At 33.0% G+C, this 27,197-nt stretch overlaps 1 protein-coding gene and 1 long non-coding RNA gene across 5 annotated transcripts; both read left to right on the plus strand.

The window, feature by feature from the left end:
• Window positions 1-6,462: 6,462 nt before the first annotated feature.
• LOC131851184 (translation elongation factor 2) lies at window positions 6,463-22,957 on the plus strand. The gene is made up of 15 exons (XM_059201630.1): window positions 6,463-6,570; window positions 6,893-7,107; window positions 8,186-8,379; window positions 9,386-9,583; window positions 10,851-10,986; window positions 13,075-13,297; window positions 14,533-14,679; window positions 15,618-15,779; window positions 17,578-17,742; window positions 18,344-18,535; window positions 18,826-19,295; window positions 19,746-19,848; window positions 21,461-21,718; window positions 22,806-22,868; window positions 22,946-22,957. The coding sequence occupies exons 1-15, from the start codon at window positions 6,568-6,570 to the stop codon at window positions 22,955-22,957; spliced, it is 2,541 nt and encodes an 846-aa protein (XP_059057613.1). The 5' UTR covers window positions 6,463-6,567.
• LOC131851173 (uncharacterized) lies at window positions 22,955-26,591 on the plus strand. 4 transcript variants are annotated; one of them, XR_009357867.1, is made up of 5 exons: window positions 22,955-23,364; window positions 23,838-23,879; window positions 24,390-24,418; window positions 25,888-25,965; window positions 26,492-26,591. It is a non-coding gene; the product is annotated as an uncharacterized LOC131851173 (long non-coding RNA). The 4 variants fall into 4 exon arrangements; XR_009357868.1 differs by lacking the exon at window positions 22,955-23,364 and adding an exon at window positions 25,149-25,197 and having other exon boundaries at window positions 23,798-23,879; XR_009357865.1 differs by lacking the exon at window positions 22,955-23,364 and having other exon boundaries at window positions 23,798-23,879.
• The last annotated feature ends 606 nt before the right edge of the window (window positions 26,592-27,197 follow it).

The raw sequence follows: 27,197 nt of genomic DNA on the forward strand, positions 1-27,197 counted from the left end.
CGATCACGATCAGAGTAAACCGTTAGCGCAGGCGGGTGTACCATTCTATTATCCTTCATATTATAAATATGAAGTAGGGATGTTTGTTAAGCTTTCACGCAAAAACTACTAAACTGATCATCATGAAATTTTATACACATGTTCTTGGAGGTATTAGAATGAACATACCACTGGCTACTTCTTATATTAAGAAACCAAATATTTTTTATTCAATACAAGCGAAGCCGCGGGTAAGAGCTAGTCATCCGATACAAAAATAAAATAACTGGTACCCAAGCAAAGTCCTTTGTGTACAAGGTACTGGCACTTAATAAAATTAAAATGGAAACGAGAAGATTCACTTTTTTTAATTCAGTTGAAAAATCAATTCGAATAAAGTGTGTCAAGTTCACAATTTAATGGTTTAACCGGCACAGTTCTACGGAAGTGTCGGATTCTGTTACTGAACTACGTCCGCACGTTTGTCACTTCTGGCGTATCTCCAAAACTCACAGCCAATTATACGCGAATACTTTTTTTTATATAATTTCATTGTAGAAAACTGCTGTTACTAGCCTAATGTGAATCATATGTTTAATACAGATTTATATGTTTACATATATATCTACGTTACTTATGTAAATACTAATCTTAATAATATAAAGAAAACAGTATATATTTTAAAATGAGCATATGTATGTATTTTTTATAAATGATAATGGTGCACCCACCTGCGCTAACGGTTTATGCTGACGGAGCACCAGTGGAGGATGACAAGATAGGCATGAGGTCAGATCAGATCATCGTGGTAAATTTACCATGCATTCATCATGATGGTTTCCAGGGGAAACCGCGTGGAGGTCAATCTATGACGTGGTCCATTGCTAGTAATGGGGTTATTGATCCACGTTACTAACATTTGTATTCATGAGTATGATTGTTTGTATCGGTCTGGGTGTTTTCTATGTATATTTACATATATACATATATGTACGTATTTACAAAAAAAATATCTATGTATCAGCTATCTAGTACCCATAACACAAGCTTTAGCTAGCTTATCTTGAGTCTAAATGACGCTGTGTGAATTGTCCTGATATAAAAAAAATGTAAATTCTAAAATGTATTTTTACGGTCTTGGTGATCTAGCGGTTTAGCACACAGGTTTACTTCCAATAGTCGCTGGTTGGATACCTCGCACGGTACAAATATTTGTAATCATCAGTATGATTGTTTGTATCGGTCTAAGAGTTTTCTATGTATTTAAAAAATGTATCTAAATTTTATATCAGTTGTCTAGTTGTATAATACAAGCTCTGCTTAGCTTAAGACTAAATGGCAGTGTGTGAATTGTCCAGAGATATCATTATTATATTTCCCTGATTTGCTTTATCGCCAACACGGCTATAAGCAATTATTTTTTACAATATGGAGGAAAATTATAGGACAAGAGGCACGAGGGCACGGGCTTTTATTCGTGTTACATAAACCATGACCTTGATGTTTCCCCAGAGCATAGGCTATACGAGACCTCGCAGGGTTGTCACTGCAATGTAGTAGGTACCTAACTTCAACCCTTTTTTATTTTTGATAGAATCGTGGCTAATAACACAGACAAAATAATATTACATACCTCTACCACAGATAACATATGTACGTACTTTTACTAAGTATTTGTATCATTTGTCTAGTACCCATAACACAAGCTCTGTTTAGCTTCGGTCTAGATGTCGCTTTGTGGATTATTATTGATTATTTTTACTACTAGTCATGGCCCAGTGGTCTAAATTCGAATACAATTAATTTAATATTCAGTTTAGACAAATAACATTAAAAATATACAATATTAATCTATTCTCAATTTGACCACAGACTTTAACAACAAACAAAAGACTATATATACGTGTGTGTCAAAGACATGGTACTGCATGTAATGTATGTATTTATTGATATAAGTATTTCATATGCATAATAAAAAAAGTATTCGAATTCTACACAGTTTTTTATATAAACTACAAGTGTGCGAAATATAATATGATACTCTGCCTTCTGCGCAATGGTCGTAAAAAGTGATATAAAGTTTTTGCTTCACGTATTAATAGGTACATAAAGATTGTAACACATGTTATGTTTTCCATGTGTTCCCACTTCCTTGAATTAAATAGTTATGTCACCCTATTTACTTTTTAGTTTCACACCAGAACAGCTTAAAGCAAGCTGCATAGATATAATAACATCTCTTCTAAAGAATGTAAGTCTTTCAAGAACATTTTCACACATGTGAAAGACTGACAGGTGAATATAAAAATAGCGTAAGATAGCGTTATAAACGTTATGAATATAAGTAGATTAAATTGTTATCTCAAAGTAGCTATGAAACGTTTATTTCACCCATTCCAAATACAATCAATAAATCCAAGTTAATAAAAATAATATTAAGCACAGGGATATTATGTTGTAAACAGATGTACTGTATAATAATTAGTTATATCTACTAAAATGTCCACCAATGTATTGCTCACCGGCTCATCGGCACTGCTTTTAGCAGGATGAATCATGAAGCCTGGCGACGACGTATGTTTTTTGCTAGTTTTTACCCTGGACTGGTTTGTATACATTCTCATTCTACTGACAAACGACAAATATTTTATTAGACTTATTAAACGATAAGCCTAACTCCTGATGACTAAACTAAAAAGAAAGCTAATTGATAAACTACGGTTTTGATGATTATACATACATAGCAAACATAATATAAAAAGTTTTGAATAGTCATATGTATTTACTTTTTTTTTCTTTCTCTCATTCGGAAAGCAGACTCATCACGGGAAAGACGAGTATTAAAAAATTAATAATTGTATATATGTATAACTGATTCAGAGATAATACAATTTAAGAAACTCCAAAAATTATGTTACTTGTCCACATTCATCATCATCATCATCATCTGCTTCTTCCTTATCCCATTTATTTGGAGTCGGCGTAATATGTTTTTCGCTTCCATTCATCCCTGTTCACAGTCATCTCGTTATTTACTTCCTTTCTTACCATATCATCTTTCACACAGTCCATCCATCTCTTTTTCGGCCTTCCTCTGCCCTTATAACCATCCACATTCATATGTAACACCTTTCATAAAATATTATCCTCGTTCCTACGCATTACATTATATTACTTGTCCACATTATATTAATATTTTATTAAAATCCCATACTAAGAAAATTAAAAACCCTATTTTATTCTTACTTAAAGACACAATGTAAGATCTATCTACAATTAATATTTGTTAAATTATTAGGTATTTATAGACCTGTAGATATACAACAATATACAATGACACCAATGACAATTATAACAAATTACCCATTTGACACCTGAATCATAGACACGAAAAATTCGATCATCTATACTATGTAATATTATATTACCTGTGATCTATACTATACCACAGATAAGATAATATTACATAACTATATTAAACAATAAAGAAAAAAATAAGATTCTAGATTTTTTTGTATGCTAGATGAAATATTATTTAACAAATTTCACATATAGAAAGTTAAATGTGTAGTAAGTAAAATAGATAAAATGTATTATGTATCTACCGAGGATTGATGACCCTACGTCCACCCTCTAGCCTACCCTAATCGTACGCTTGCCCTTGCTTGCCCCTTAACAAATTTTATATTATCATTGTACGTATTTTGTATCGATATGAAAGATAAGTAAATATTTACCTACTCTAAATATACGGCTGTAAGTAAAGTAAAGTCCGGGTCAGTTCGATAAGTAGTGGCGGAACTGCGAAAGTTTCTATGATCAGTCTAATAGTATAATATTAAGCAGATTGCAGTTACCTAATACTCGAGATTACTTACGGGTTTCTGGTGTCTTATGCTACGATATATAATTCTAGACATTACCTAGTATTAAACTTCAAAATAATTTATTACCATAGTAACGGCCTCTTGGGCACTTCATATTTTTATCACTATCCCTACGGTCCAGTTGAGTAGCTACTTTTTGTTATTATTTCATACCTATAACATCACTCCTCAAATACGAATAGCATTTTTACTAGTATTTATTTTCCGTCGTTGCTCCGTTGTGTTCAAAAATACACCATGCGTATGTAACATAGATCACAGGCAAGATCAATGCTCTTGTTAATCTGGCATATAATCTATCTACATACCAAATTTCATTTATATTATTCTAATCGTTATTGAGTATCTAACAAATAACCAAACATATTCAGAAACTTTCACATCCATAGTACTTAAAATTTTAACGGTTAGGCATGACTATAATAAGCAATGCAGCTTTTACTTGTCTTTTTTTTAAATTAGATAAATTATATAATGTTTATAAATCGATAGATTTAATTAAAAAATAATTATACTAGTTGTCAGTTTCACTCGTCGTTACTTAATTAGTACGATTTCTCGGAATGATTTCTGCACGCCGCCAAAAACCCGACCTCGCTCGCCAAAGTGCCAACACATCTCGGTACTCTCGAAATATTATTGCCAACGCCATACATACAAATATAAACAAAAAAGTTCAACGTCCAATGATACACAAGCGGGAAGACAACACTCGACTTGTCAACTCTGTTATTGATTATCGAAATTATCTAAACTTTTAACTGGGTGACAAACAACTAGACGTAAAATGCTCGCAGTTGCCTGTAAACAATATTTGTCAGTCATCACTATTCATCACACATCATTTACTTCATCCCCCTAACAGGGTGCGGAAGTTCCGTGTCAGTCACATGACTACTCTATCAGCACCTGCAAATGTCACAGTATATTTACAAATACAGTGCCGTCCCCGGCAAACTTCTTGCATTACCATTCTTTATGCATAAATTAGAATCCGGAATTGGCTTTAAAAGACAGATTGGATTTTAAAACGTAATTATTATTATATCAAACTTTTAAAGTGTCATTTAATTCATAACTATATATATAGCTCATTTTCCGACAAATTACAGTCTTTTAGCACTATATATAAAATTACATTTTAGTAAATCAAAGCAAATATAATCAATACAAATTTCTCTGAAGTGTGTGACAGTTATAGTAGAACTTGGTCTGTGTACATATACAAACGTTGCATAATCAACGGTTTATAAATTATACAAGTACAATATGAAATAAATCCTTTTGGTATATTTACTCTACTCTTTGGAAATAATGAAGGCACCTGCGTTAACGGTGGGTATCCACAGACTATATTTGTATTTATAGAGTAGGTACTGTACAAAACGCGTTGCAGAATAATGTCAGAAGCCACCGCTGCAAACGCTGTCCTCTTCGGAATATGGGATTGTTGAAACTAGTGATAAAATTATTAGCAATACATTGTACGCTAAAAAAACGGTAAAAGTGACTACCAATTACCAAACTATTATTAAATATTAATAATAAAACAAACTAGTACCAAAAACCTAATAAACATTGATTAATAGGTATTTAGATTTACTGAAAAATAGTAATGAATAAACTAGTTGTAGGTACTATCAAGTAATATTTTAGCTATTACTATGTAATATTATATTATCTGTGCTATTACTTTTTTAAATATAAATTACAATTTTGTTACCAATACTGCCATCTGTGCCTTTAGAGCAGAACTATTAATATGACGGGTATATGTTCTCAGATAAAGACGAATAAACTTCGTAACTTCAAAAATGTATCACCAAAATAAAAGAAATACTATTGTCGTGTGTAAAATAGAAATAAAACGGAGCACGGGAACATAAGAAATTATAATTGAATCATTAGTTTCAAATAATTAGCAGAACAAGTCCCACAATAGACCAATACCGTTAATAGAAACCTATTCACTATTGTTTTGTATTATCAGATAGACTGTAATTCTACAACAGTAATAATTATCCTTAGAATATTATTGACTGGGTAAATATAATAACTAGAGCACAAATAGGAATGAATACGTGTTTAATAGTTTTTTTTTGTTTTATTTTAAGATATTAAACCTTAACGATGAGATGAGACATAAACAAATACTTCAACTAACTCTATGGTTTAGTCACTGTTTAGATAGAGACAACACTACGTAAGGATTTATCTCTTTCAATGAGCACTACATGTACTACATGTAATAAATGTTTTATAACTGTTATTTACATTTATTTTATGAAACAAACAAATTAACACAATTTGAACTTGTTAGTTAATGAACTGTCAATATTTTCTTGCAAGTGTGACGCATAGTGTGTGAGTAATTTAACATTTATTTTTGTATTGCATTTTTTTAGTCATGTGAATTTATTACGGTTCTATAATTTTATTAATGCAATAAAGGACAATTTATTGTAGGGTTTTTCTTCCTTTTTTTCAGTTAGATAGAAGGGTCTAATACTAAAATCGACTCTGTGTCGACAAGATCATCCAGGGCCGTAGAACGTATTTCAAAGAAAGTTGTCTATGGTTGAAACGTATTTGACAGCTGCCTGGCATATCCGGCCCACGAAAAGGGTCCTTTTTCAAGCGTACGCCATTGCTGGCGTATGGTAGTTTATTTTATTGAAACAAAAATCAAAAACCATCCAATATGGTAAGTATTTAACATTCTATCAGTGTCCAGAAAAGTGATGCGGTGCTACTGTGCTATAGTTTTGCGTCAATATTTTAAGTATTCCCTATTCTGAAGCTAAAGTATTCACGTATCCCTTGCCGTAGTCTTTGTCGTCGGGTGACGTTTTTCAAGTGTTGCTGTGAAATATCTGGTTCACTGCAGTATACACCGGTTATCTTTAAAACAGATGAAAACGTTGTTACAATGGAAAGATATGTTATAAAATGTGCGTTTGACAAGTGTTGGACCATCTGTGTTTTGTTGTGAAATATGTTAACGAGATCTTTTCTGGTTTATGCAGGTGAATTTTACCGTGGACGAGATCCGTTCCATGATGGACAAGAAGCGGAACATCCGCAACATGTCTGTGATCGCCCACGTCGACCACGGAAAATCAACATTAACAGATTCGCTTGTGTCCAAGGCCGGTATTATTGCCGGTGCCAGAGCCGGAGAGACCCGTTTCACGGATACCCGAAAAGACGAGCAGGACAGATGCATCACCATCAAGTCGACGTAAGTAACCACATGGTGCAATAACCTTTCTACCCCTCCACCACCCAGAGGGGGTAGTACATTATAAACTTTATTTGTTCCTGTTTAAAGTCATAAATACAGTGAAATAAAGTGAACTCATTATATTATTTCTAAGCTAATGCTGAAATATGATATCAATAATATACAAATATCTTAAGAAATTGAAATTGATATTACTTTGATTAAAATATATTTGAGAATATAATACCCTTAACTAATCACTGCCTTGTATTTCAATTTTAAATTAAACACCACATGCATAGGTTATATACAATAACTAATTAAAGTATGGACATATCTGCACATGTTAATTTCTATGTAGAAATCAATGTTAATCACCTTTATTCAGAGCTAGTATATATATTAAAATATTAACAAAGTTTTCTATACCATTCTAGTTAAAAGGTATTGCACAATATTGTTTGTTACCATCTTTGTTTTCAATTATCAATAATTATGCAAGAATGTAATAAGGTGCCATATTTATGTTATAATTGTAATAAATATAAATTCCTAATACATTTTTGACCATTAAATCTTTGAATTGTCCCATTTATTAAGAATTATATCTTTTTGTCTACAAAATGTAATAATTCTTGGCTACCAATGCATAATGTAATTTTTTAATGGACAACAATGTATTAAGGGCTTTTGCCTACTCCAATGGCACCCCTATGCTGGTGGAACAACAGTGGGATGATAGGCTATTATAGATACTATATATATAAAGATCAATTTTCCTATCCTTGTATATCACTTAGTCACTAATTTAGTCTAAATTTCACAGTGGAATTGAAAGTCAACTTAACATGGTACACTAGCACCTCATTCTCATCACCTTTCTCTTGTGCTCCAATATGTGTATGTCTGTATGACTGTGATTCAAAGCCTAAAAAGTTGACTATACAGTGTCTTAAACATATGATGATTGTTCATTACCATTAAATCTGAAATTTGTTGAAGATTTTTAGAACGGCCATCTGATTGCACAAATTACTTACTTTACAGTAAATGAGCTACATTACCTGATCTTTAACCTACTGTGATTTGTCCCCAGAGCTATCTCTATGTTCTTCGAGCTCGAAGAGAAAGATTTGGTGTTCATTACAAACCCTGACCAGCGTGAAAAGAATGAAAAGGGTTTCTTAATCAATTTGATTGACTCACCTGGTCACGTTGACTTCTCCTCTGAGGTCACAGCTGCTCTCCGTGTAACTGATGGTGCCCTGGTCGTTGTCGACTGTGTCTCTGGTAAAGACCTTCCCTACCTACAGCATAATTAATATTTGTTCTCCAGGCAAGTATTGATTAAAGAGAGAGAAACACCTGCATGAGTGCCTCTGTACGCAAGTAGTTTAGTTTAGTTTTTATTATAGATGACTTGGCAGTGAAGTTATAGCTTCTGGTAACATCTTAGTTCTCAAAATGGCAATGTATCAGGAGTACGAAGTTATCATGTAGTATACTGTCAGCTTGATTGCCATTGCAATTATATAAAAAAAGTTAGTTTATAATTTACAGGAATAATGCATAATGCAAGTACATGGTATGTATACTGTTTATGAATACAAATATTATATTTTCCCCAAATCTTAATGATGTTATTAAATGAAACTCAATGTATAGTGCAAATATATTAGTTAATTTTAATTTATATATATGTATATTATAATATTACTTGTTAAATGGCACCATGATAAAAAGATGGTAAGGAATTGGCTTTGGCTACAACTGATGGGAGGTACAGATGCCAGGACTATACAAAAATTGTAAATCTGATTTGCATAATAGATTATTATTATTACTGCACTAGTATTTTAAAGAAATACCTGTGTTGCTATGGTCCATTGGAGTGTTGTACACATATGGCATAAAAATTATCACTATATACAGCTCCATTCTATATAAGCTTTTCTTCTATTAATTTACTTAATCTTTGTCTCAATATAATTATTAGTTGAGGATCTGTTTAGTTTGTACAATAATTACTACTGACCTCACATTGTATTTTTTTATATACTATGACTGGCAAACTAACATATGGCCCATCTAATGGTAAATGGTTACCATACTATATATATATATGTCTAAAATACCTGGGGTATCATGTGCGCATTGCTGACCCTTAGAAACTGTACCCTTCCAGAAAAATTCCATGGTGTGTAGCCTCTTGAGAAAACTTCAGCAAGTATTACATTCCACATAATAATATGTACATCTAAGTGCATTTCATTACATTTTCACAACATTCTACCAGGTGTGTGTGTACAAACGGAGACTGTGCTGCGTCAGGCCATCGCTGAGCGCATTAAGCCTATCCTGTTCATGAACAAGATGGACCGCGCCCTGCTCGAGCTGCAGCTAGAGGCTGAGGAGCTGTACCAGACCTTCCAGCGTATTGTTGAAAACGTCAACGTCATCATCGCCACCTACAATGACGACGGCGGTCCCATGGGTGAGCATTGTAGATTTGATATTAAATTATTAATATAGAATATCATAATTGTTAAAAACATTACATAAATAGGGTTAACTATTATATAATTGTTATTTAATTACAATAATGTAATTACTTCATATATAGTTATGTAATTCATATATTATTGACCTGACTCCAAAACTAGTGAACTGATTTGTATTTCAATGGGTTGCTCGAAGGTTTGAAAAATAAATATACCACAGATTTACCGAGGACAACCTCTGTAGAATCCACTAATTTTATTACAATGTATATATTATATATATATGAATGTGTAAAGACAGAAAGAGCAACTAAAAAATGTATGCATTGTGTGAATGATGTTATGCATGCAAGGAAAGTATTTGCAGATATAACGACGAATGAAAAAGAAGACTTCATACTGCGTCGATCCCAAATAAAGGGAAAACTGTATTAAAAAGATTGTAAATGATGTAAACAAGTATTCTATAATAGTTAGAATCGCTCCATTATCCATTACCCTTTGTATCTATATATTATCTGTAGCATCGTGTAGACACGTGGCAGCCGTGCGATCGATTTTTGTATCTACTAGGTCGAGACTGAGGTCGCGGCCCACTCAGCTGGTGTTTGTTTTTCATTGGTCGGGAGAAAATGCTGTCAACTTCTTGGAATTGAACTGAAACTTTTGTTTTAATCAATAGTTATACCTTTAGCCTTGTTATATATTTATATTAAATACACCTAAAAGTATGTGTATATTGGAAATGTATAATGAAGATAAAAAAAAATAATGGAACATTTTTTTCATATCTCCTATTAAATTGAATTCTGATTGAAACCATATGAAATTTAATGGAAGTATGGAGTGTTAGAATGAGCACAAGTGTGCATTAGATAACGGGAAACGGGTTTTTTTATGAACAAACGTACATATTTAGGATGGAATAACTTAATAGATGAAATATTAATCCCGATAAATAAATTTCCATGTGTAAAATCACAAATATTTCTTTTTTTTTTTCTTTGTAATACCCAGTCCCAAGTGTTGCCGGTTACTTATCATAAGTCTCTGGGTGTCAAAGTGGACGTACAGCATATTTCTTTCTGGAATTGGCTGTAAACCAATATGGTTTGTGACCCCATAAATGTTAGATACATGTACTTAGGGAATTAGGCAAATAAAGCACAATCCACCAGTCGATGGCTATTGGTAGATTTAAGCTTAAGAATTAAAATGAAACAATGTTCTTTATGGTATTTTGTTGATTGCTGATAATAGGTGAGGTCCGTGTGGACCCCAGCAAGGGTTCAGTGGGCTTCGGCTCTGGCCTGCACGGATGGGCGTTCACCCTCAAACAATTCTCCGAGATGTACGCAGACAAATTCAAGATCGATCTGGTCAAACTCATGAACAGGTAAGGGTAGAACAGGGCATGTTTATCCTATTATTACAAGCAAAGTTTCTAAAAAAGGAATTTTGGATGTTTATTACTCTAAAACACAAAGTACTGGACAGACAGAACAAATTAAATTTGATACACAGATCAAAAAGTAAAGTAGTCAGCGCCAGAGGTCTGTTAGTGATTATTACATAGTATGAAATAAATCCGTTGTCGCTGTTTAAAACTGCGCAACTGATTTTAAAGCGGTTTAAAAAAGGTTTAAAAAATACATAGTGATTCTAGAGGAAGGTTTATGTATATAATATATGGACACCCGTGCGAAGCCGGGACGACTAGCTAGTTCCTGTATAAAAACAAAATGTCACAGCATGTTGACTGACACCAGAATTACATTAGTGATATGTAATAATTTATATTCTATGATTAAATAACATCAAATGATAAGTCCTATTTATCGAGTTGATTGTTTCATTAGTAGACAGTTTTGTCATCCATTTGCAACTGTATAAATATGAAATCCAAAAATTTTAATTAGGTATAAGATGACAAATTGCTTAAGGGCCTGGTCCAGTGGTTTAGCACACCGCTTTACTTCCGACCATCGCGGGTTCGATTTCTTGCACGATGCGAACATTTGTATTCGTGACTATGATTGTTCGTATTGCTCTGGATGTTTTCTATTGTATATGTATTTACGTATATCTACCAATTGTGTAGTAACATAGTACAATCACAGCTTAGTTGGGACTAAATGGCGTGTGGATTCTCCACGGCTATTATTATTATTATGAGCAATTTCTGGTAAAACTGGGACAGCCGAAACTCCGTTATGTCAGACTCACTAAATACAGTTGTCATTCTGTAGCTGCTAATGATCTTTGTATAGACTTCAATTATCATACACATCTTACATTTTCATAAGACTTCCAAATATTCGTAACTTCTTTCGTGACGTCTAATGGTAACCAAAATGTATTTACACCAGATTTTGACGACTTATGACATAGCCGATCGCGTAATTCGGGTTATTGCCGTAATATTAACAATTCATGTTACGTTTCAATTAAATATCTGATTATCAGTATCTTCAAATTGTTATCAATTTAAATAGCGCTACCATTACAGTCCGATAAACATATACAATAGGTATTTACATTAACAAATAAAACAATAGGGACAGTAATTTTGTTAATGTCAACAGTTGTACAAACTATTATACGCTTATTGTGAAAATGAAATTATGTACAACGATATACTGAACCAATTCCAACTGCATGTAACTTAACATTTTAACTTGAAAGTTAACTTACATCGGAGTATACCCTCTCGAGTTACACGTTTTAACCTTATATTTGACCTTTGTAACAAAGTCATCTGTATATTAAATATTTTTAGAAATGTAGTTTAAATAATAATATAATTTAAATAGTCATTCACACAGTTACACCAAGCTAAGCAGAGTATTGTGTTATGGATACTAGACATATTGTAAGGCAATCTTATATCAATGTTATGTTTTTGCTGGAAATAAAATATTTTTTATTGCAATTTCGTCCCATTGATACTGGGTAAAGATTTTGATGCTATACACCAGCGGCAGACAAGGACGAATATAATATTCTTAACACGGATTGGTAAGAGGGTCCTATGACCTTTTTGCAACTTAAGTTGAGATACACCCTTAGAATTTTATGATGTATATTTTATATTAATTTGGATTTTAATACTTGAACTATATCGTCACACATTGGAGTAGGCAGAGATAATATATAATACCAGATAATATTGATATATAAATCTCATTCACTTCCCTTCCATGTCCCAACCATTGCAAAAAACACCTTATATAAATATAATAAGCATTAATATTACAAACAATCATACTCATAAATACAAACCTTTATCGAGCTAGGAAGAAAAGCGGTGTACTGTTCCGCTGGACTACCTACTAAAGATACGCAATAATGAACCCAAAAAAAAATCATATATATATATTTATAATTTTTAAATAATATTAATTTTACTATAATTTTTAACTGAAAATGTTTCCTTATTAGGTTTTACTTTTTTATTATTAAGATATCAAATTTTGTGATATAGACTGTGGGGAGAGAACTTTTTCAATGCCAAAACAAAGAAGTGGGCCAAACAGAAGGACAATGAGAACAAGCGTTCCTTCTGCATGTACGTGCTGGATCCCATTTACAAGGTGTTCGACGCGATCATGAACTTCCGCAAGGAAGAGATCGACGGTCTCCTCAAGAAGATCGGTGTCACACTCAAGCACGAAGACGCCGACAAGGACGGAAAGGCTCTGTTGAAGGTTGGTGTGTTCTCTAATGTATGTTTGTCATATGTAATCTATTTGTAACCCATGGAAAGTGTACACTATACTGAGGAGATAAAATCCATCGTTCCTAAGAATATCCATAAATTCTTGTGCCCGACTGGTTTAGGTAGCGAGCTTTAAAAAAGGGCGAGGGGCACAATAGATCTATGTTCGCAGTGTTACAAGTCTAAACACGTGGCAATATCGCATAACCCTCAATAAAAAAAATAACTCATTGAATATTGGAGTCACCTTGCATGCACATTTTCTGATGGTGTAAGGCAGCTTTGTTTTCCATTAGCTACAAATAGACACTTCTAGATATCATAAAAAGAAAGTAAAGAGCACACATAGTTATAACTATATGTAAATAAGTCCGCCAAATGTACTTACCTTTACCAATAGCTTTTGTATTGTGTACTTTAAAATGAGTAAATAAATGTCATACAACACGTAGACGTTCCAAGCACGTTCTGTATTGACTTAGGTTCAATACGGAAAATATACAAAGTTCGAGGTGCCAACAGAATTTATCGAATAAGAAACAAACATATTTAGAATCGAAGAATTTAATTTGAAATATTAATCTCGATTGATAAAATTCAATGTATAAAATCATAAATAAATATTTCTCTTTTATTTTACTTATCTTGGTCATATCCAGTCCCAAGTGTTGCCGGTTACTTATCATAAGTCTCTGGGTGTCAAAGTGGACTTACAGGATGTTTCTTTCTGGAATTGGTTGGAAACCAATATGGTTTGTGACCCCATAAATGTTAGATACATGTACTTACAGAATTAGGCAAATAAAGCTCCATTCACAAAAGTATAAGAAAGGATATCCTGAAACATCGACGAGTGTACCCACTATTAACAGATTAAAATTGGGATCAAATAAAAACTATTAATAACATAACATGACAGTGTTCAATAGTATTGCCGTTTATGGCTGTTGGTAAGAAGACTCATTTGTATAATTTGAATTCTTTGGTATTATAATTGATTTTTAGTTTTTTTTACTCATTAAGAATGCAGTATTTTTCGGACTATTCTAATGCTATTGGCCAAAGTGGACCTTTACAAGTTCACCAAACGATAGGGGCGAGTGCAGATGTTACTCCAAAGAAATTAACTTGTAGGCCAACTTATGTCTGAAGGATAACACTTTAGTCTGAGGGCAACGCTAGTACTGTAATACTAATTAATATTAATTCCATGTCGTTGTTCAGGTGGTGATGAGAACCTGGCTGCCGGCTGGTGAAGCTTTGCTTCAGATGATTGCCATCCATCTGCCATCACCGGTGGTCGCCCAGAAGTACCGTATGGAGATGTTGTACGAGGGCCCACATGACGACGAAGCCGCTATCGGTATCAAGGTATGTTCTAGTTATAGTAGTTAGTTTATAACTTATAGGATATATACACAAAAATATTTGCATTTAGTATCTGTTTCTTCTCTAATAGTAAAAAACAAAGTTTTGTTAGTTAAACCATAGAGGTTACTTTTAACTCACTAGGGACTGAAATATAGTTTTTACGGGCACTGTAATATTAACAATAAAACTTAATAAATTATATTTTTGCTAGAAATAAAATAAATTGTTATTATAATTTCGTCCCATTGATACTGGGTAAAGATTTTGATGCTATACACCAGCGGCAGACAAGGACGAATATAATATTCTTAACACGGATTGGTAAGAAGGTCCTTTGATCTTTTTGCAACTAAAGTTGAGATACACCCTTTAGAATTAAATGAAGTAAATTTTTATATTAATTTGGATTTAATTTTTAAACTATATCGTCACACATCACCCATTGGTGTGAGCAGATATAATATAATACCAGATAATCCGATCCATATATAAATCTCATTCTCTTATCAGCAATCTCTTCTAAATGTCTAAACCATTGCAACATCACCATCATCATCTTTCAATACAGTTTTATGGATGTTAATGGAATAATGGGTGCACCATTCCAAATTCATACATAAAAAAAAATCCTGCTCTAACGGTTTACGCTGGCTGGGCACCAGTGGAGGATGATAAGATGAGCATGAGGTCAGGTCAGTTAGTCCATTATGACATATTTATTCATAAGGAATTTGTCACGATGGTTTCCACGGAGAACCGCGTTGCTAGCTATAGGTTCAACAGTAGTCCACATTACTAACAATCACCTTCCCCCCTCAGTAAATCCACATTTCTCTGTAGTTATTGTATTTCCCATTCTGTGTTCATACCACATTATAGTGATGATTGACTTCATAACAGGCGATGATCTGTATAAATTAAAAAACATTATTGTGTAGGGTTGCGACCCTGAAGCGCCCCTGATGATGTACGTGAGCAAGATGGTGCCGACATCGGACAAGGGTCGTTTCTACGCTTTCGGACGTGTGTTCTCCGGCAAAGTAGTCACTGGACAGAAGGCCCGCATCATGGGCCCTAACTTCCAACCTGGCAAGAAAGAGGTAAGTGTCTTTTGTTATTAAAAAAAAATGTTGACTATTCAAAAGTGCTTAAATTAAGTTTATTTGAATAAATGATTTCCTATCCTATTCTATTAATTTATTTTGAAAATGCTGGCAGAAAAATATTAAGCTTAATTAAATTTTATTAATTAATTATCTCATACTTGTGAATTATAATTCGACTTATGCAATTCAAATAAATAAATATGTAGGAGTTTAATGCATTTTATTCATGACTAAAAAACACTGGAAATATATAAATTGTTATATCTCTATTTTTATTGTAATTAAATGACATATTTATGACATACTGTTATTGCTAAGCAAATACTTATACATAATTACGACTATTAGATACTTACAAATTTATAAAAAATGTATATATAGTACATATATAAATTATGAAGTAATCCATATTTTTAAGTTATAATCTTTATTAATCTACAGTGACGTTTGCTTGGCATGGTAACTGCTGATAATATTTACTTAAGCAAGTTCTAAGTAGCTGACCCGCACACCTTTGTCTACGTTTCTTATTTATGCTCCGCTGCTATTAAATTGATCGTAGCGTGATGTTATGTAGCTTAAATTTCCTTGATAAATAATTTAAAATATTTTTATTCACATCAGTTCCTAAACAGGTTAGACCAAACTAACTCTTCAACGTTATTATATCACCAATTTTCTTACATACCTTTTTTCACTGTAAAGATTTTGGGAACTGTAAAAGACAAAGGAAGTATTTTTTCCACGGATGATTGTATAATGTTACAGTAGACGATAATATGAAAACGATGTCAGGTCAGTTAGCTCATCGTGGCAAATTCACCGGGAATTTATAACGATGGTTTCCAAGGTAGGGTACCACATGTAGGTCAACTTGACATGGTACATTTGTAGCAATGGGGTCATATGCTCGCATTATTAACAATCCCTCCCATGGTAATGTTATATTAGATTAATCCATTGAAATACCGTCATGTAACATACCTCGCCGCACCGTAGCGTGCGTGGTAGGCAGAGCTATTATCTTTATTTAATTCAGAAGGATCCTTACAATATTATTTATACAATAGGTACACTTGCAAGACATTATCAATCCTTTCAGTATTTCTGTGTAGTCCCGGTTTCTGAACAAGCATTAACCGTATGACAGAAGCCAGATATATTGAATTAGAATTTAGGATTACAAGCTACATTTTGAGGCGCACGTATTACAGTAATTTTTCATTCACAAATGTTACTTGTTGATGGTCTAATGAAATGATCATATATCATTAGCCTTTTTTATTGCTATTTTGAATACCGTCCTGTACTTACCGTACCGCACCATAGCGCGCGTGGTGGCGTAGCTGCCTCGCGCGCGCGGACGGTGTCGGGTGCTGTCAGGACGGAGATGATACTCTCGCGGACGTCCAAACGCTGCACAGGACCTCTATCCTTATGTCCTAGTACTGCATGCTACGGCGTCGGCGATACATTTTTATTTTCACTACAATACAAGTAATATTGTAAAAAAGAAATATTTTTCCTTGAATAATTACAAAATTTCATTTCTTCTTTCACATGTAAACAGCATATTTCCATAAAAAAAATATTGATATGAAATTGCAGTATTTGGATACGTATGATATTGTGATGGTTAGTTAGGTTTTCTATTCTAAATGTACGTTACATGTACGTTTTTAAGAAAGGTCATTCAAGATAATTGTCTCTTAATTTTCAATGTTCTATTTCGCGCCGACTTATTGTTCTTTCAATTACTCCTGTATATGTATATGTATTAATTTCCCCTTAGGATCTGTATGAGAAGACCATCCAGCGTACAATCCTCATGATGGGCCGTTACGTGGAAGCTATTGAGGATGTGCCTTCCGGCAACATTTGTGGTCTGGTCGGAGTCGATCAGTTTCTTGTGAAGACTGGAACCATCACCACTTTCAAGAACGCACACAACATGAAGGTAAGCATTAAGAAGCAGAAGCAGCATGAACTGTTTTATTTACGATTCAAATTTATCCAGAACACCTACCTAATATATATATATATATATATATATATATATATATATATATATATATATATATATATATATATATATATATATACCAATAGAGTCTCAAACGAAATTTAACTAAGATTTAAAATTGTGCTTAAATTTTGTTGCTTCTTTTTAAAAACCCTCTACAGAGTATTAGAAAATAAAAAAAACAAACCAATAGATTATGTCAATGTCATGGCATGACCATGACCAATGAAATCAGATTAATTTTTATTTAATAATATCTCAGGACAACTCACACAAACCAATCTGGTCCCAAGCAAAGCAAAGCTTGTGTAGTGTATAAGTACTAGACAACTGTATATACATACATGATATATATGGAAAGCACCCATACTGATGTAACCAATTATACTCATGTTTGTACCCTGTAGTGAAATGAATGTTTATATAAAAATATTTGTACTGCCTCAGAACAGACACCATTCTATAGGCATATAAATTATCTTACATTTGTATTGCATTTAAAACGCTAAGTTATATGCATTTTACTCTTATTCAGGTCATGAAATTCAGCGTGTCACCCGTCGTGCGTGTCGCCGTCGAGCCTAAGAACCCCGCCGACCTGCCCAAGCTGGTGGAGGGTCTGAAGCGGTTGGCCAAGTCCGATCCTATGGTGCAGTGTATTAACGAGGAGTCTGGCGAGCACATCGTCGCCGGCGCAGGAGAGTTGCATCTTGAAATCTGTCTTAAGGTGACTAAAAGTGCAAACCATTTTTTTTTTTTCAAAGGATATAGTATCACAGCCTAAAGTTATTGGAACTTTATTGTTAAATTGACATCTGGCCCTTGTAGATAGAAGATAACTAGAATTTTATGTTTAGAAGGATAATATGATTTGTGCCTTCTATTGTTTCATTGTTTGTAGATGTTGACATTTTGTGACCCTTTACCAAATATAGATACTTTACTTTTTATAATCTACACTTATTTAAACTGTCTATTAAACACCTGCAAATTTTACAAAAATTTACTTTCCCATAGGACTTGGAAGAGGACCATGCCTGCATTCCAATCAAGAAGTCTGATCCAGTCGTATCGTACCGTGAGACTGTTAGCGAGGAGTCCGATCAGATGTGTCTGTCCAAGTCGCCAAACAAGCACAACCGTCTGTTCATGAAGGCGCAACCCATGCCCGACGGCCTCGCCGAGGACATCGACGAGGGACGCGTCAACCCTCGCGACGACTTCAAGACCCGTGCCCGCTACCTGAGCGACAAATACGAGTATGACGTCACCGAGGCCCGTAAGATCTGGTGTTTCGGACCCGAGGGCACCGGCCCCAACATCATGGTTGACTGTTCCAAGGGAGTGCAGTACCTCAATGAAATCAAGGACTCTGTCGTCGCCGGTTTCCAATGGGCGGCCAAGGAGGGTGTCATGGCTGAAGAGAATTTGAGAGGTGTCAGGTTCAACATTTATGACGTGACGCTACACACTGACGCTATTCACAGGTTTGTAGAAATAGTTATGGTATTATTCTGGTATAGTTATATTTCCAGATTTAGTTTCATGTTTATATTCTAATATATGACAGTATTTTTTGTTTGGACAATGATGGAATTGTGTACTCTCATGTTCTGATGGTAAACAAAAGGTAATAGGGTAGTAATTATACCAAGGATTATTCATTACGAATTATCCATAATGGACTCGGACTACAAGAAGGTTCAGAGTATAAATTTATTACCAATTCTTCAAAGGTGTGTAGCCACAGCATACAAACTCATGAACACACAATGCGCAAGCGATTATACATATATATCAATGTACATATACGGAGGTTGCCGCTTAAAATATGGTAGTAACATCTTGTTTGACGTTTCACACAAAGTCCACTATATATATATATATATAGTAGATGTATAAAGAAAAAACAATAACATTATGTAAATTGACAACAGAGGTGGCGGTCAGATCATCCCAACCACAAGGAGGTGTCTCTACGCGTGTCTGTTGACAGCGCAGCCTCGTCTCATGGAACCAGTGTACCTGTGCGAGATCCAGGTATGTCTAACTAAAAAAATATCAGCGACAACTACACGCTCAGTTTATCCATTTAACACTATTACATGTTTTATAATTGTTATTCATTAATAATGAAATAATAACGTAAGATTTAGATACCACTGCAGTCGTTAATTCACATCTTTATATGCTCACAAATTTCAGACGAGACTATTATTGTAATAAAGAATTTCTAATATAGCATGAACAACATGCTAATAAACAGACACGAAATGTCTGTTTATTTGAAATTTTATTATATTATCCAAGTAATTACTAACTCTGGCTAATAATGTAAGAGGGTGCATTTATTGTAATGGTTTCTTTTTTTTTTTGAGTACTATTACTTTCTGTTAATTTCGATTTCTGTTGTTTTCAAAATCTGTTTGAGTTTATCCATTAGAAACAAAAAATGTAATAGTTCCTCTTTTTATTTTACCAGATAACTGAGCGTGTAACCACCCCGTCATAATTTTAATAGTGTGTTTACTGTTTTTGCAACCATAAAATTGTTGAAAGAAAATTTCAACAATAATGATTCTAATAGATATTTTTTTTTTATTTGTATAACCATTTTGATACCATCTTTGCAAATTTCATTAACTGTAGTGTAGAAATTTGCATTTTATTATTCGGATAGATCCTACTAGTATAATGGGATTAAAAATCCCTTTTTATGATAATTTAAAACTTCTTACAAACCTATTTTGACACTGTCTTTCACAATTATAAAATAGTTATCAAGGAATGGATTAAACATCAATCAAATAAAATAGGTTTCTAAGATGTTTAATGATCTTATAAATACAATTATTAAATTAAAAAGCATGAGAGTGAATATAATATGCGTGACCCCGCATGACCCCCACGTTTTATCCTGAGCGGACTAGCATGTTCACGATAGTACCGCCTTTCCGAGACGTGGCAGAGTAACAGTTCTTTGTTTTGGCATTGACACCCACGCATACTCCTTGCCTGAATAGGGGAACTAACAAAATTTTTTTAACTGTAACAACCCTACCATCGGCCGATCCTACATGCATGGGATTTTGATTTTTTCTGCATTATTTTCAGAGTGATTTAATTGCAAATGTGTTGTTCAATAATGTTTTGTTGATGTTAATCTGTGCATTGTGAAAAACTTCACAGAATGTAGCTCAATTATTTGGACATGTCACCACAGCCTATAAAATGGTTATTTTATTATAGACTTTGAATAACACACAATTGTCTATGATGTAACCAAAATCGTGTTTGGAATGAATGCGAACCGAGACTGGCAAAGTCGCCAGACTACTATTTAGATTCTATTGTATAATTATGCGTGTATGTTATCACCATAATTGTAACGTTAACAAGCTATTTCCTTATTGTTTGAAAATTATTGCATAATATTTTTGTACCTCAAGGTCATTTTGTATAAAAAGCATAAAAATCACTTAACCTCGATTTTTTTTCTACCTAAGGGATCTAACTTGAATATAATAGATACATAAAATACACTTTATCTTGATTTAGCTGAAATTTTGTACTGTGCTGTTTTGTTTGTTTAAACAAAATATGAACAGCAAAACTGACGTCCACTCATTAATATTACGCAATGTGTGCCCAGTGCCCTGAGGTAGCAGTCGGTGGTATCTACGGAGTGCTGAACAGACGGCGAGGTCACGTGTTCGAGGAGTCGCAAGTCGCCGGCACGCCTATGTTCGTAGTGAAGGCATACCTACCCGTCAACGAGTCGTTCGGCTTCACCGCTGACCTCCGCTCCAACACCGGCGGGCAAGCCTTCCCGCAGTGCGTGTTCGACCACTGGCAGATCCTACCTGGAGACCCATGCGAACCAAGCAGCAAACCATACGTCGTCGTCCAGGTCAGTACTGCTTTATTATATTAATATTTCTACATCTGTAAAATACTGGTTTTATTCTTGGTTGGAAACAATTTTAAATTGGTTTAGTTGTCTTGTACCTGTCAAGTTTAATGGAGCCACGGTACATGTTACAATATGTATCTACATGGTATGGGTCGTTTTGTATGATTATATAGATTTAGTTAGACTATCTGATGTAGAACAAGTTTACAAGCAATTGAATTAATGATGAGTGTGTGCCTTAAATACTCTATACCTTTTTGAAGGGATTAAAATTTATAGTTTATTTGCTTATAACAGTTATATAATGTAGTATTTATAGTACTAGCCTTGCTTAGTTTGGAACTACAATACTATATATACAATATATAAATCTACAATACTGGAAATATATTTAATTGTAATTCAGCTATATTTTGGGTCTCATATGTTCCAGTAATTTATTTCGTCACAAATGATACTTGTGGTCATATATCAGTACCTAGTTTATTACTATGGTTTAATACTGTCCTGTACTTACCGTACCGCACCATAGCGCGCATGGTGGCGTAGCTGCCACGCGCGCGCGGACTGTGTCGGGTGTTGTCAGGACGGAGATGATACTTTCGCGGACGTCCAAACGCTGCACAGGACCTCTATCCTTATGTCCCAGTACTGCACGCTACGGCGCCTGCGATACAATTATGTATTTGGGGAAATTAGAGATAACTTCGTAAACAACTGCTACTTAAATATATGTACATATATTTACTATATACCGACATATAAAATGTTATCTTAACACGTTTGAAGATATTATCACTATTTATCAAGTGAGGTTGTTTAAATAAAACCATAATCAATATGAGTAACTTAGAATATTACATATATTTGTATTTATTAAGAATAGAATAAGGATCATTTATTGTTGCCAATCAAATTACATAAAAGAAAACATGTTTAAAGGCTACTTGATTAAAGGCAGCAAAAGGACCCTGCAGCGTATCCCGACAGGATGCTCCTGTGCGGCGCTGGTTTTCAACCGTACCCTTTTCTAATGATATATAATTTCTATTAATTGATAATTTTTCTTATTTGTTTGTTACAGGACACAAGGAAACGGAAAGGACTGAAGGAGGGTCTCCCAGATTTAACGTTTAGTGAAAATATTGTTTTCAGCTCAATGTTTTTTCTTTAAACCTGAAATTGGATTGTTTTATTTTAAACCTGAAATTGGCCGATTGCGAGACAAAATTATAAATGCAATAGCTAATACAATCGATACTGTAACATAACATTTCAGCGCCTCACGCGTACCATATTATTGTTTATTACTTATAATTTGTTTTTACACAGAGCAGTTTTCAATTGATATATATTTATATATTATGTAAGCAGGCGAGCGCTACGAACACAATAAAATATTGCTGGTCGATATGCATTGTTAATATTATTATACCTGGTGATACTTGTATGTTGATAGTGTCGTAATATTTATATTGCTTCCCCCACGGCGGAGATATTGTTAATATATAGACGGACGTGAGACAGAAGTACTTCTTTACTTTATACTGTAATTAATTTTTAAATTATAATTTTTCTATTGTAAATTGCATTGTTTAATTTTGCTCAGGGTAGGTTAGATTGTAGATTTATGTTTTAAGAAGGTGAGTGTGTATTTATAATATTTGTTATATGAAGTTGTGTTTACAGTGACTAAAATAGTCACGTAGGCCGTCTTACGCTCCAAAACGTACACAGGTCAAAGAATATAGGGTACTTTTGAATGTGAAAAAAAAGGATTGTAAGGGGGTTGCAAAAAATATAAAAAACAATCGTTTTACTTGCATAGCCTCTGTATACACAACTTGTGTGGCAGTGTATTGGTGGATTATTTTAGTTTTGGTTTAATTGTAAACTAAATTTTCTAAATTATTTATGACATTTTACTCAAAATATTTTAGGACTATGTCAGAAGTTGTTATTGCAAAACGCGTATTTTATCTTTGGATAAATTTTTAACTTCGAATTATTTTTCTGTAAGATTTATAAATCTACCAATAGTACTGCTACACTTAATAAAATTGTATTGTTTATACATATTGTTTCAAATTACTGTATACATATATATTTTTTACAGTATATGGACATCGTATCATGGAAGTCTTGCGCCTTAATTCAGGTAAGATATTATTCACTGTTAAAAATATTAACTAAAGAAAGTTATTACCTGTACCCGTTATTGATTACAGAGATGAGTTATGTAAAAATACTAAAATTATAATAACATTTTCGTGTGGAAATGCTTCAAAATTTATATTTTCATTCAATTCTGTTTTGGTGTCTTATCCGTCATACATATTAACAATATTAGGAAGTTTTTATATCATATTATCATGAATATGAAAGTATGTACACAGTAACACCTGTATTTCATCACTATCTATCAATTTTGCCATTTGACTAGTTAGGTAAGATATTGATTCATTTAAAAATTTGTATGTCTTTTATAAAGTACACCAGTTTTAATTAGAAATGGAGGAATACAAAAATTTGAAATATAAAATGATGACAAATACACAGACCTGTTCTGACGATATGAGGAAACTATATTAGTTCTCTGAATTAATTAATTTCTAATTTTATATTTTGATTTGTTGTACATATTTTATAAGTCCTAATTTGTTTACAGGTTGCAAATGGAGTGATATTATGAAAAAGGTAAATATTTTTCATTATATATTTCGGGTATCTTCTTTTTTAGACCTTATTAACTGCATTTTTATCTTAGGAAGTTTATGTTAGCTACGTTTATTTAATGATGACAGTGAATATGCAGAAAAAACATTTCAATTTGCAAATATAATTAGGTTTTCATTTAAAGTTAAATCTTTACATAGTATAAAATAAAGTCGCACATCTAAAGTGCTGTATGTGCGCTTACTTCTTCAAACTATGCAACGGATTTTAATGCAGTTTTCAGCAACAGAGTAATTCAAGAGGAGGAAGATTTTTATGTATAATACATGTATTCGGTGCGGGGGAAGCTAGTAATTAATAAAAGAGAGAAGTATTTCTTTATTGCCACTGTTACCGTAGCGAGTTTATTTCTTTTAAAGATTAGTTTCAAATCTGACAACATAAGCACGTATTTATGTGTTACTTAATCATTAGTGGAAAAGCTATAATTTCCATTTATATAAAATTAGAAATAAGTAAAAATAATTTGTGATAAGTTCTACTTACTACAGAGTAATCGTGTAGTTTACTAGTATATCTGCTCGAGCATGAATTATAACGCTAGTACAACTTATCCATGATGATAAAACTATAACCTGATGCCATCATGACGGTTTTATAAGCTCAACAGGACTGAATTTATTGTGATTAATAAGAAACAATTGACTTTATGAATTATTGTATTCATATATATTTTATATTTTGTCTGCAGTCTGTGGACAAGGTAGAAAATGCAGAGAATCATGAGACCTGTAATTACGGTAAGTAAAGTAATGTAACTTCAACTTCTACCAATATTAATATTGTAAAGAGGAAAAACATTTTGTTATGAGGACAGTAGATTCTGGGACCAAATAATGTAATAGAATCCTTAAACTGCACCGGTTTTAGAAATCTATTACACAATTCGAAAGATACTCTTCCAGATTGATAATGACTAATAAAGTTAGTTATATAATATATTACTATATAATTGTGTTTAATATTATATATATTAACCCGGCAACGCCATCCGGCTTCATCGAGATCTAGTTCTATATATTTAAGTGTTTGTTTTTTATTATTTGGCATTGAATATATAATGACTACGACCGACTTAATAATTTAGTACAAGTTGATTATATTGTTGTTATTGTTGTCATTGGTGTATTTAAAAAAAAATTAACTTAGGTTTTCTCGTTAGATGGTACAATCGTATGGTTGTTGCAATAATATGTATATATTTCTATTTAATAACAACGTCGGAAAACGATATAGAATAAATACACTGTACAGAAGCATGACTATCAAGAATCTCTATGTTATGTTATTTACTTATTAATTTTATGATGATAAACTCCGCCCTGATGCCACCATGACGGTGTTACAAGCTCAACAGGACTGAATAATAAACGTTTAATAATGGAATGTAGTATATTTTACATTATTCTAATATGTACTATTTGTTATAGATACCAGACTATTGATGCAAAACTGAAATATGAAGTTACGACACTAGTTGTACACTGGAATGCGCAATGGGATTTGTGGTAAGATATCAGGTTCAATCATATAATTTCGAATTGTTTATTAAATTCATATTACCATATATTATGTGTCTGTCTGTTTGTTTGTGAATTGTCATGAAAATCACTGAGATGGTTACAATGCATAACGATTGATTAAGTCAAATTTAAATCAACAGGAAATAAAGTTTGATATTCAATAGTATGAGCATAGAAGAAATGTAAATAAATATTTATCTAATAACACAACACCATTGACAAGAAGTGACGCTTAATGTTGCAGTCAATATTTTATGCCTTGCCCAATTCGATCGATATTTGTACCCTGCTTATATCAGCAGGATAAAAATGTCATTTAACAGCAAACGGTCCAATACTGGCATTATTTGCTGTTAAATAAATTCATGAAAATTGTTCTAATGATGATCATATCACAGACCTGTTCTGAATGTTTTTGAGGACAGATTATTTGTATCTGATTTTTATTCGTCTAAGAAATACATTTTATCGCAGTGTACAAATTTTTAAAATGGGTAATTTTTATTTTCAGGTAATTTCCGGATAAGACATCATGGAGACCGTGTAAATGTTTGTATATTTACAAATTGCTTGTTATATTTAAGAATGAATAAATTTACATGAATATTTAATTTGGTGTTTTAAATTTTGATAAATTATAATCTCCTTTTAATGCAAAGTACCTGATGTCGCTCATCAAATTGTCAGCTGAAGTGGTGATATTGGCCGGTTACAAAACTGGCTAACAATCGATAAGAGAAGGGAATAATTTTGTTACTTTTCAATGTATACTTATGTATTGTGACATTGGACTACTGATTCATTTTTATATACAGTTAATGGTATAAAATTTCTTTTAAACATAAACTACGGGAACTTTATCTCAATTTGTAACTTTTTACTACTCTTCTATTTCTCTTTCTTTCACTATTTTTCCATTCTACTCTCTATGGTTCTGTGACTGTCAGACTATTGAGTATCTAGTATATATTTATTATATATATATATATGTGTATATAATTATTTGTATATATGTATAATATAATATTTGCATATATTTATGTAATTTATGATTGTATTTCTTAGATATATATTGTATTTATCATTCTGTTTATATTTTGTTGCTTTTTATTTATCATTTATTATATTTGCACCGCCAACATTTACTCTCTGCACCACCAATGGTCGACTGGTAGAAAATGCCGCATGGTGTTAAGTCCGCCAAATGTACTTTACTA

The sequence above is a fragment of the Achroia grisella genome, unplaced genomic scaffold (assembly GCF_030625045.1).
Source record: "Achroia grisella isolate CSIRO2021 unplaced genomic scaffold, CSIRO_AGI_Agris_v1 utg781, whole genome shotgun sequence".
NCBI classification, from domain to species: Eukaryota; Metazoa; Arthropoda; class Insecta; order Lepidoptera; family Pyralidae; genus Achroia; species Achroia grisella.

Bases quoted from the DNA above. Each gene is read 5' to 3' on its own strand.
- LOC131851184 (XM_059201630.1), top strand. The intron at 19,849-21,460 runs GTATGTCTAACT...ATGTGTGCCCAG, and splicing joins TGTACCTGTGCGAGATCCAG to TGCCCTGAGGTAGCAGTCGG. The intron at 21,719-22,805 runs GTCAGTACTGCT...TGTTTGTTACAG, and splicing joins AACCATACGTCGTCGTCCAG to GACACAAGGAAACGGAAAGG.